The sequence below is a fragment of the Ruditapes philippinarum genome, unplaced genomic scaffold (assembly GCF_026571515.1).
Source record: "Ruditapes philippinarum isolate M1 unplaced genomic scaffold, ASM2657151v2 ctg1211_1_1_1_1, whole genome shotgun sequence".
Taxonomy (NCBI): domain Eukaryota; kingdom Metazoa; phylum Mollusca; class Bivalvia; order Venerida; family Veneridae; genus Ruditapes; species Ruditapes philippinarum.
In genome coordinates, this window is record NW_026866456.1 from 172500 (window position 1) to 185593 (window position 13094).

The 13094-nt window shown below is 31.6% G+C and overlaps 1 protein-coding gene across 1 annotated transcript in view; it reads left to right on the forward strand.

Moving 5' to 3' along the window:
- The window catches only part of LOC132732548 (glycine receptor subunit alpha-2-like), a 39807-nt gene extending 34971 nt beyond the window's left edge, over nt 1-4836 (forward strand). Inside the window, exons 10-12 of the mRNA XM_060719028.1 lie at nt 667-801; nt 1203-1226; nt 1609-4836. Coding sequence (XP_060575011.1) covers nt 667-801; nt 1203-1226; nt 1609-1761 — 312 coding nt within the window. The 3' untranslated portion in view covers nt 1762-4836. The remainder of the gene's footprint in view (nt 1-666; nt 802-1202; nt 1227-1608) is intronic.
- The last annotated feature ends 8258 nt before the right edge of the window (nt 4837-13094 follow it).

Genomic DNA, 13094 nt, shown 5'->3' on the forward strand with positions numbered 1-13094 from the left:
TTTTGAAAACATTCGGTTATTCTAGGATTTGATACGTAATATGTCAACAATTCATATACTTTGGGCCTCTCATGCCCAATGTTTGAATTTATAATATCACTTTTACTACCAGTAGACTATGCATAATTGAAAGTAAGACGACATAAAGGGTAAAGGCTAAGGATAGTTTGACGAATAGTTAGTACTCTTTTTGGGGTTTTATTATTCGTTATTGAACTATTTATTGACAAGACGTTGGAAACAAGTCATAAATGTCAGCATGTGCGTTTAATGATTTATTCAGGAACAGTTGAATGTCAATTTACCACAGGAATATCATCCTGCTCGATTAACTGCTGATGAAAGCATAAAGTATGCATAAAAATGTTTTGAAGAGTCTTTGCTATCAAAATCAAATATCAGTTTTGTCCTCGAAGTGAAAAGGCATCTTGTAATTGGAGGATCCCTCGGATCAATGACAGCAACAAAATAATATGAAAATGGCAGACTCAGTTTGATTGAGACTGTTCTTAGTATTTTTGTCTTGTTGTATTTCTTTTTTGTCTTTGCTTTTTGTACGAATATTTCGATTAATTTGCAAAGTGTAGTTATCTTTGAGAATCAGTGGGTAATTCGTATTGATTTTTTGCAACATAATATCATTATTTTTGCTCTTTCATTTTCCAGGCAATAGACGTTTGGATGTTTACGTGCCTGCTTTTTGTTTTTATGGCACTAGTAGAATATTCTTACGTTAATGTGGTTTCGAGAAAAAAGACCAAAGCTTTATTACAACAACGACAACAAGCAGAATTACTGCCAGTAAGTATTGAGACATTAAATTCCATTATTCCCCTAATGATAATATAACATTAGTGCCGTTGATAATGTATTTTACTTACAATTTTCAAGGTTTGACATTTTCAGAGAGCTTCAATGTTAATGTGACTCATTAATCTTTTTTGTTTCAGGGTATTTCATGACATACAGACTTGTTTTTGAATCACAAGAAATCATTTACATAAAACAATTTCTCCAAATATGTACATCAAAAACGTTAATTTAATGTAAATACTTTAAAACTGAAAAAGGAAAAACAATTAAAAATATAGAACTGTAGACGATGTTATCTTGAACACCTGTATCTGATCATTTAACCATATATAACATACATTAACTATTTTTCCAAAAAACAAATGATAAGTAAAATTTTATAATTTCAGTTGACTCAAGATCCAAATAAAGAGGTAAGATTTTGTCGTAAAGTTATGATTTTAATCATGCAAATATTTCAGTTCTATCGTTTGCAAAATAATACTTATAAAATTTTGGTTATATTTTCTAACCGATTTTATCTCGTTTCGGCCATAGCTTTTCAAAAATTCGGCGCTACTTTTGCATGATTTCTGCGTTATTTTCACATTCCTGCGTTACTGGATACACACGGCGAGGTTGGAGACAAAAACTTGCAAGACTTGGAGAAAGCCATATTGGTTGTGAGCAGGCGACAAAATTGAAATATTTTCATGTTTTCTAGAAAAAAAACACATCCACGAAAAGTTAATAAGATTGTGGCCATATGTACAAATTTCTAAGCCACAGATATGAATAAAAATGTTTTTATTTCAGGAAAATGGAATTTTACCGGTTCACAAGGTAACTGTACTGAAGTATGAATGCCATATTGCTGCACGAAGAGTGGACAAGATTTCAAGGGTTGTGTTTCCTTTATGTTTCTTAATATTCAATGCTATATTTTGGTCATATTATACATTTTTCTGAATACGAGCTCACATTTGTCTGGTACTGCTTTGCAGTCAACTCTTTACAGTACATTAGGCGACGACTAGACAACAAGTCACATTGATAATGTTTGTCTAAAAGCTAACGACGAAGGATCCTTTTTGTTGTAAGATATACAGTCATGTTGTCTTCAGTTAGAAGGCGTACATGAAAAACTTTGCATTTTGGATCAATATTTATATAGCAATTATGCAATCTGAACCATGACGGAAGCTCCGTGTGTCATTTGCCTCATGTTAAGTCCGAAACGGTGATGTGCAGGGGATGGCACATGAAAGACATTGACAGTTTTAAATTCATTGCTTTTACGTTGATGGGATCTACGAACCTTGACATTTGACTATTTTTTTAATGAAAACAAGGAGTCAATAGGAAGTGCTTAGATGAAACGATATGAAAACAGAACTGTTGTAAACAAACAGATTGACAGTTGTTTGTCGGAAAACAAAAATGATGAAGATTTAAGCTTTATGGATCAATTGATTAATGCTATCTTCACAATTGTTTTGGCAAAATTTGTCTTGAAAGACAAATCAGTAATCAGGAATAAAAGATTGCAATAGGTAAAGGTAATTCTAGAATTGCATGTAAATTGTTTACGATAATGCAAAACTTTTACCATTTTGTAGTTTATAGTTTTCATTCAAATATTGTGTTAAAGATTTGATTTATGTTGTTCGTGCCGTTCTTTCCACGATTGAGCAATAAATCAGAAGTGTAAGTGCAACAAACAGTTTATAATTGGTTTTAACATTTAAACTATTAACCCATATTCCTGTACACATAGAACATCGTCTGAATTAACACTCACCTCTTCACATTCGACTCATTCGACTGTCTTTGAACTTGTTGAGTCCAGACCTAAAATGCTTAAGGACCTCTCGATTTTAGTTATGTCTTACTGAGTGATGATCATCTTACGCATATGAATATATATGAAATAATCAATATGATTAACAGAACAAACTCTTTACATATTACATTATATATTGATCATTCAATCATTAAATGTATGCATATGATTTTAATCTAAAATCCAGATTTCAATGCATGTACCTTTTGCCTTCAAACGAAATGTTATTGAATTTTTTACGATTGTTTGAAAGTTAACTGACGAAATTTGCATTGTTGACACTTAATATTGCAAATTAATTTTGCTCAGCACCTGGAATTTAAATTTGACCAACACTACTGTATCTTTTATACATGATTTTGCTTTTATGTCTTGCTCAAGTATTTTATTATATAAGTATAAAACTCAACATTAAAACAAAACGCAGAACTAATTTGCTATCATTGTTATGTTATTCCGTTTTCGTGCATTTTTGTTATTTTTATATACATGACTGGTTGCCAATATTAGAACATTATCAGGTCTTTTCCAGTCATTCAGTATGAAAATTATAATCTTAGAATATACTATTTTTTAATGACCAGAAATAACAATATTTTTATTTGATAATATTGTTATCGATGCAGAAATATAAATAAATGATAAATTTCAGTAAAGATAATAATAAAAACTTAGACCTGCTTTTACTTTCATTTCTCAACAGCATTTTAATTTTGGTGTACATCAAAGTATCCAAAGATTTACTCAATGGCCAGTTTTAATCTTTTTAAATATGTTGCTTTTTATCATTATCATTTAGTACACTTATAGGGAATTAGTATATGTATGAAAGTCAAAATACTACTTTGTGTACATTTGCTACTTTATTGAGAATTGATTTCACATTTATTGCTACTTACTTCATGTAACAAGCATTCTTTAAAACCATTATTGAAACATAAAATTCATGTTTGCCTTTTCTGAAAAAGTTAATAAATATTTGTTTCTGAGGCATGAAAATATTGCTTTGGCTTAAATAAGTGTAATTTTGCTATGAACCGATCATATGCTGATCACTTGAAATCAATAACAGTTATTAATATCTTAACATTTTTTTCAGATTTCCAGTTTCATATTTTTCTAATTCAATTGATTTTCCTAACATTTCATTAAATGTTATTAATTGAATAAAATGTTATATGATATGTAGTGCTATAAATAGAGTATCAGATGTCGAAACAGAACTACTTTGTAATCGCATAATTATGAGTTTTTGGGTTAATCAGTATTTATTTGCTTGCTTGAATTGAGCGGGTCGAGGGAAATTCCCTGAATTACTGTCGTGTGTCAGTGATTCACTTCAAGATGTAAATAATTGTTGCTTAGAATATACAGAAAGATTATATTGACATTTACTTTGAATGTATTATCATTGTTAATATTTTTCAACTGGAAAGATGTTTTCGTTATTTTGAATTTGTTATTATTGCCAAAAAATGTTAATATTTTATTACTCTCTATTCACCGTCTTGTTATGACTTATTATTGTTATTTATATAGTTATTTAACATTACCGTTATTTAAATAGTTATTTAACTGCCTAAAATGTTGACTGAGAATATTTGACTGTTTAAACAATTTCAGAATACGAAAAAATCAGCATTGATCTATATTTGGTATTTTAATTGTGCTTGAAGAAATCGAAAGGTCTTTAAAAGGAAATGTTCATATCTAGCACATAGTTTAAAATCGTAATGTTATATGATAATACAATACATACACTCTAATGTTTTTATAAAATGTTTGTTCGATTAAATTGAAATTATTTCTTACAGATTGAATCAAGTTTATTTGTTTTGCAATGAAATTCAAAATCTTTCCAAATCAATGGTACAATGCATATTGGAAATGTAATACAAATGTATTTGTTATGACCTTTGTTTTGGCTAGTATTTGCCATACTATTTCATTAATAACTGTGTAAATGTAAATTTTACAATAAGTGTGTTATTGTATGAATGTTCCAATCATAGCTGACTGATAACTTGAGACATTCTGTTGAATGTGCAAACAATGCAATTGATAAAAAAATGTTTATTTGTTTGTTTTTATATTATGTCATTTTATTTCAAGCGGAAATGATTAATTTCGTGTATTTTTTATTTCACGCACCTTACACATAATATTACTTTTTATTGAAAAATAAAATTTATTACTTGTTAAAAGGACCTGTGTGTTTGTTGTGTTTTGCTATTATGGTTTTAAGCAGTATGTTTTGACATACTGACTGAAACCAAGACATATAATTTCATCTATTTAATTTTGACAAAGCTGGAAGTAATATAAAGCTTGGGATGCCGTATTACTCTTTATACCAAAAATAGATCATTTAAAACCTTATAAGCTACCGTTCCATGCCCCTTAGCACATGTTTAAGCATACGAGGCAATATGTAGCATACGGTTTAGATAACACATTGTGTTCAATATATTTAACATATTTTCTGCACCTATATTTTCTCTTGGAGTCTTATGATAACGAATAATACAGATGTGCAAATTGTGACTTGGGGATATTTGACAAGATGATAATTATATGCATGGCAAGATATCAGTTTTAGTTTTCATCCAAGATTGATACATTTACGATATGGACAGAAAATGATAGGATTTGTGTCAAATGTAATACGCTTCAGCAAAGATTACGCTGTATCTCACATATGTCTGATACAATTTATCTATATGGAGCATGGTTAGGTCTAATACTGATACAAAAGAAGAAGCTTGTCGTTTTGATCGAGTGGTAAATGTTTTCAACTTCAAACCACTTGACCATCACAACTGTCGGTTAAAATTCCACCAGAAACTCGAAAAAAGCTATCCAGCTAGCATATGGATCGTCCGTTTTTCTATTTAGGTTCCCGTTCGTGCCTGAAATAATGCACACGAAGAGGGTCTCCCTGAAACAGTTAAGCTGGCAAAAAAGCCATGTGATATTTACAGTGTCTGTATGACCGAGCCAAAACAAAAGTTTTGCGAGTTATATTATTTACAAACATGGAAATGCTTTTTCAAGAAAAAACTACTATAGCATCTTGAATATATAGACATTTTACCAATACATACAAGGCAGCTTTGTTCAAGTATATGATATCATATTTTCCAAGTTAAAGGCATATTATGTTTCAGTAACAAATAAATTTCTACTTCTATAAAAAGTGCAAACATGAACTTTATCACGTTTAAATAATGGTTAAAAGAGTATGTTGGATGATTATTACCCATGAAAGTAGCGCCGTTGAATGTGAAATATTTTGTCAAACAAGTAGCAAGTTGTAAATAAAGCAGTATTTCCAATCAAAATACTAAATCACTATAACTGTACTAATTGCCACACTGAAACAGGTGAAAAAGAAGGTTTTGGTAATTTGCCAACGAATAACTTTTTTAGAAACAATAAAATGTCATCAAAAATAAAATGCTTTTGAAAAATGAAAACAGAAGCATTTCTAAAGCAAATCTAGACCTTTAATTACTTACCCATCTGAGATGGACATTCATTTTCATCAAGTTTGTTCTTACTTTTATAGAATTATCTTCAAAAATAAGAAAATACAAAACAACTATTTCCATAAGTAGAAATTTGTTTAATTAGAAACGTTCTCGGTTCCCTACAAGAAGACTTCAATATGGTACTTTTTATTTACGTCAAAATCTGATAATGAGAAGAGTTTGCAAGTAAAGTGGTTCGGAAAGGATATAAAATGTTACATTTCTTAAATCTTAACCATAACGGCTGAGTAGAAAAGTAACACACGTGTATTAACTTTCCTGCAATACATTGTTTAGTAGAAAGTTTGTAAGTTTATAGAATGAAGGTGAATCAGATATTCGACGATTATTTAATGACTAAAATTACCTAATAGCCCATATTTCTTTTCCTCAGAGTGGCTTTGGAATCCCTAAACTTTCTTCCTGCAATGGTTTTATACCATGAATAATAAGCTGCACAAAAGTCAAAGGAAAGTCAAAAGGAAATTTGTTCTGGGTTAGAACAAAATTTGTTCACTCGCTTAATGAAATTGCTAAAATCATTTAGAAAAAAAGGAATAACATTTTTACATTGGCTCCTGTACGTATATTTTGAGATGCCCTTGTTTTGTCATAATATTTCCTTAACTTTGATTTCCATGTTATTAAAACATTGCCCTTCCTTTTTGGCAGATTACAATATATATAGGTATCGACTTTAAGGGAAAATCGTTAACATAGAAATAATAGTAATTTGTTTTCTGAACATAAACTTGGATTTTTATGTTTAATATCCAAATTTTTTTTTTATGTTTCTAATTTTTCCTCACATCTAGAAATGCTGCCCTCGGAAATGACTGTTTATTAATGAATGATTCCATTAGCAACTTCTAAAACGTCCGTCTGATTTATTTAGCGTCAACAAAATACGTAATGTCCTGTCATGATAATGGTAATCTACCGGCGTATAATATAACGGTGATACTCTGTATCACATTAGCATTACAACTTGTTAATGTTCTCATAATGTCGTCTGCTGAGAATTGTCGTATGGAAAGGAAAATATCTAAAGATTTGTAGATTTAAACGTATTTTTTCAGAAATACTAACAACAACTACAAAAACACTTAAATAATAATTACAAGATTTTGAATCGCTATTGCGATTCATTTCAACCACATAGTACAATGATGTTGAGAATTTCAGAACTGGGTGAGATAATTACGATCCGAGGTCCTAGTCAAAGGTCATGTGTGTATCTCACAAGGCCAAATTAGCAATCTTTATCACTTGCATTATAAGAATAACTTTCCTGTATGGTTCATGCATAGAAACTATTGTTTTCCAGATGCCTAACTTAAAATTAATTACAGGGATAAACAGTGTCCAGTGTCCTGTGCCAATATGTTTCAGCTCAATATTTATTTGTAATTGTTGGTGACATAAAAGGAGAACTGCTAATTTGTTTCCATATACGTCATAAACGGTGTTGTATGATAATAGCTCGTGAAATAATATCATCTCGTGAGATATTTCTAAGCGGTGTTGTAACAATCACACGAGTTCAGTAATTCCATAATAATCAAACTAAAAGAATGATTTTTGGGCTGATTTACAAGATTTAATGGTATAGCTGAAATTATTCTAAGCTTTTTTTTGCATTCAATGGTTCCAAGTTTGTATGAATGTAAGTTAATAAAAGAATACGTAGTCATGTTAAAATCAAATTTGTTTTCAAGAGACATTTTAAATTTCACCACTCTACATATCCTAAATGGATTTGTCCAACTTTCAATCTAAACAAACCATTCATTAGTTTTAAGGGAAAATTTCAAAGTATGTACTGAATGAAAATCGAACAATGCAGACCATGATCAGATTGCGCGAATATACCGGCTAAAACTTTTGCTCTGCACTTGTCGTTTGTTCAGTAGCCACCAGCACGCGAAAGTTTAAAGTAGTGTAAGATTATACGATTTTATACGATGCTACATGTTTAATTACGAAACACATCTATCCTGGGATTGACTTTAATTTATCAATCAAGTTTTATTTGTATTTATTCTTCTAAGTTTTTTAAGATATCGATCCACTGCCTCACATTCGGCTTGTCTCCAAAGGGCTATCAATTAGTCGAATTTAAAAGTCATTTGCTCACGAAATAAGGCAATTACGTCAAAAGGATGTCCAAATTAACCACAAGACAGTCTGGCAACAAGATTACACAATGTTTCTAGTGTGCCTTTGTTTTTTTTTCTCAGCTGGAAACAATCAATTACTTAGCAAGTAAGAAAATTATTATACTAATTCATTTTACAAATTAAGATAGATAATTGGTTGTACATTGAAATATATAATAAGTATTGTATCGAAAAATGGAACTAAAATAAATTTGGCATTTTATCAGATGTATTGTGAGAAGACAAAATGCTAATGTTTATGTTTATGTCCCAGATTGTCTAATTAAATTCAAAAATTTTAAAACAGTTATTTCTGAGATTGTTTTTTATACATTATCAGAGCTTTTTGTTTTCAATAAAAAAATTCCCATAAATATGATTATTTGAAATATTTAAATGGATGTTTAGAAATATTTCAATATTAATTTGTCTCAGTGGAATTCCATTTGCTGATATTTTCTGTTATCTTTATGCATTTCTCCTCATTGTTCCGTATGATAACATGTTATAGACTGATCTACGGATAAAGCATGGTTTACTCCCGTAATTCACGTGATTTATGTCATCGATAACGAGCTAAAATAGCATTCTGCTAACGATTAGATTTTTCAATGTCTGTGTTATATGAGACAGATACATTCATATTTACCTTGCTGAGACGTTGATAAAGATGTTGCATTCGGTTTGCGGTGAAATTGAGCCAGAGTCATATTGCTCCTGCTTTTGTGTTGAATTTGCTAAGTTCAGCTCATTAAAACCCATATGATTCGTTCTTTTTTGATGTATTGTGTTTAAGGTGCAACTAAGTAAATGCAATATTGCCTTTGGCTTTGTGTTCGTTTTCAAAGTTGCAACATAAGAAGGCTATATTGCCTTTATTGTGCATTGAATATTGTTTAAATTGCAGCTTAGTGCATGTAAAAGCCATATTTTCCGACATGGATATGTCATTTTGTTGAAGGTGCAGATAAGTAAAGGTCATATTGCCCTTTCCTTTTGTTGCTGAAGCTGTGCAATTTGTTAAAGCCAAATTGAGCTCTTCTGTGCAATCAGAATATCCTTGGCTATTATCTATTATAACCTCGGAAAAAGTAGTTCTACCAACGTGTTTCAGATGTAAACAGAAAAAGAGTTTGCAATGTAAAACGAATATATATTAATTTGACATACTTAGGAAAAAGGTATGTTTCGGTACAATAATGATTGAAAATATGTCTGACAACACTTTTTTTATTTAAAAAGCCCACTGATGTACTATTTAAAACAAATCCGACTTAATGTCAACTGGTTTTCATTTTGTACTTTCGGTTTCTACAACCAAAATAATAAATATATAAACAATGTAAATCTGTAAATTCACTTATATAAGATGGACTTTTACTTGATAATTTGGCAGTAAACTTGTTAACAACTCCCAGCATTAAATTACTATTTGTTTCTTAGCATATGTAAGACCGAAATACCGTATCCGTTCTGTGTATTCATAACACAGATAAAACCAAACACAGATAAAATTCATATAAATATAAAACAGAATTAAAAATCTATGCTGAATTCTTTTTTTTTTCTTTTTTTTTTCAATAAAAAAGCAAAAAAAAATGTTTCCCATAAATATGATTATTTGAAATGTTTAAATGCAATGTTTAGAAATATTTCAATATTAATTTGTCTCAGTCGAATTCTGTTTGCTGATATTTTCTCTGTTATCTTAATGCATTTCTCCTCATTGTTCAGTATGATAACATGTTATAGACTGATCTACGGATAAAGCATGGTTTATTCCCGTAATTCACGTGATTTATGTCAGCGATAACGAGCCAAACCGCAGACGACAATGCTCTTCTGAAAAACATAAAATTGTTGCCAAGGTTATTGAAAAAAATGTTTATTCAAAATCAGTTGTTTCTTTTACATTCGTCAATTGTTTGAATATCGGGGTTTTCGAGTAAATTAAAGTAAAACAACCAAATTACATGAATAATTGTGTATTACTGAGCACTGGAAATAAGTCAGTTACAATACATATTGTTTAAACTAAAAATATACACGAAATACGACCTAGATATATTTCTTTACAGGATTTCTTTGTTTTCTTTTTTCGGAGAAGATTCCGCTATATGTTTGACCTAAATTTTGTGACATTTCTTCAATCCGTGATCTGCAAACAAAATGTAAGGTGATTTATTGACATCTACGACATAGTGAAAGTAACATGTTTGAAAAAACGAGAAGTATTTCCCGAAGGAGAACAAAAACATGATAAGTTTATCATTTCTTAATAATGAAACAGTCTGGTGGGATATTAAAATCGAGTAGTTTTACAAGACACAAGGAAATACGCTTGTATGTAAATGAGGGTGCTTACTCTTTTGCTTGTTTGGGTACTAAACACATACCACCAGAAGTGTCGCGATAAATTTGTTTATATCCATGTTGTTTAAGTACTTTAAACAACATTTAAACCAAAATAAAAGTACTTATGTCCCCGTGAACATATTTACTTCACCATTCGCCAGTTGATATTGGTCTGGCTGCACTGGTAGCATGAAAAGAATCTGTTGAAGGCTTTTAAAAAGGTTAACAGGATGAAAATAGAATACATTCGAAAGAAATTTAAAGAGGCATAGGATAAATGATCAGTCGTATCGCATATTACCCACCCCCCCCACCCCCCTCCCAATTAACTTACTCGATCCAACTAACATATTCGTTTTATTTAATTATTTATTTGACTCTGGTACAACAATATAGCATAAATACGTTGCATCACAAGAATTTATCTCTAACTAATTAGCTTATGTCATTAACATCAAAAATGTATGACAACGATTACCACAAAACATAAACAAGAGGGCCATGATGGCCCTAGATCGCTCACCTGATCCATCAAACTCATCCAAACAATTACCTAGACAAGCATTCTGACCAAGTCTCATGACAGGTGAGTCAAAAATGTGACCACTACAGTGTTAACAAGGATTATCCATATTTGAGCAGTGTGACCTAGTTTTTTACCCAGGTGACCCATATTCAAACTTGACCTAGAAATCATCAAAACAAACTTTCAGACCAATTTCCAGGATACTTGGATCAAAACAGTAGCAACTAGAGTGTTAACAAGATTTTTCTATTTTTAGCTCCGGTGACGTAGTTTCACATGCGATTTCGAACTCATCCGAGCAATTACCTAGACAAGCATCCTGACAAAGTTTGATGATAATTGAGTAGAAAATGTGACCACTAGAATGTTAACAATGTTTTTCCATATTTGGGCGGTGTGACCTAGTTTTACATCCAAAATGACCCATGTTCGAACTTGACTTAGAAATCATCAAAACAAACTTTCAGACCAATTTACAGGATATTTGGATCAAAACAGTAGCCAGTAGAGTGTTCACAAGATTTTTCTATTTTTAGCTCCTGTGACCTAGTTTTTCATCCGAGATGACCAATGTTCGAACTCATCCAAGCTATCACCTAGAAAAACATCCTGACCAAGTTTGATGATGATTGAGGCAAAATTGTGACCTCTAGAGTGTTAACAAGGTTTTTCTATTTTTAGCTCAGGTGACCTAGTTTTTCATCAAGGATTACCTTTGTTCGAACTCATCCAAGCTATCACCTAGATAAGCATCCTGACCAAGTTTGATGATGATTGAGGCAAAAATGTGACCGCTAGAGTGTTATCAAGGTTTTTCTACTTTTAGCTCCAGTGACCTACTTTTTCATCCGAGATGACCCGTGTTCGTACTCATCCGAGCTATCACTTAGACAAGCTTCCTGACAAAGTTTGATGATGATTGATGCAAAAATGTGACCGCTAGAGTGTTAACAAGGTTTTTCTATTTTTAGCTCCGGTGACCTACTTTTTCATCCGAGATGACCAATGTTCAAACTCATCCAAGCTATCACCTAGACAAACATCCTTACCAAGTTTGATGATGATTGAGGCAAAATTGTGACCTCTAGAGTGTTAACAAGGTTTTTCTATTTTTAGCTCCGGTGACCTACTTTTTCATCCGAGATGACCCATGTTCGAACTCATCCGAGCTTTCACCTAGACAAGCATCCTGACCAAGTTGTATGATGATTGAGGCAAAAATGTGACCGCTAGAGTGTTAACAAGGTTTTTCTATTTTTAGCTCCGGTGACCTACTTTTTCATTCGAAATGACTCATGTTCGAACTCATCCGAGCTATCACCTAGACAAACATCCTGACCAAGTTTGATGATGATTGAGGCAAAAATGTGACCTCTAGAGTGTTAACAAGGTTTTTCTATTTTTAGCTCCGGTGACCTAGTTTTTCATCCGAGATGACCCATGTTCGAACTCATCCGAGCTATCAACTAGATAAGCATCCTGATCAAGTTTGATGATGATTGAGGCAAAAATGCGGCCGCTAGAGTGATTACAACAAAATGTGAACGGACGGACGGACGACGGACGGACGACGGACGACGGACAATCATCGATCCTAAAAGCTCACCCTGAGCATGCTCAGGTGAGCTAAAAAGGTGTTCTGATTTTTTTACGGTAAGTGCATAATGTTGCTGGTAATTAACTGCATACCTATTACATTTCCTCGCAACGTGGCTCAGTATGTTGTTCACTACACGATATATAAATACAGACATATTATGTGCAAAAACTGTGCCTTTCTATCAGAAAATAGTTCATTAACAGTCAAAGAGAAGGTTTAAGAACATGCTTTCTTCTATAAGTATTATAAATACATGTATATTAACTATTACCAGGCATTTAATTCTTTT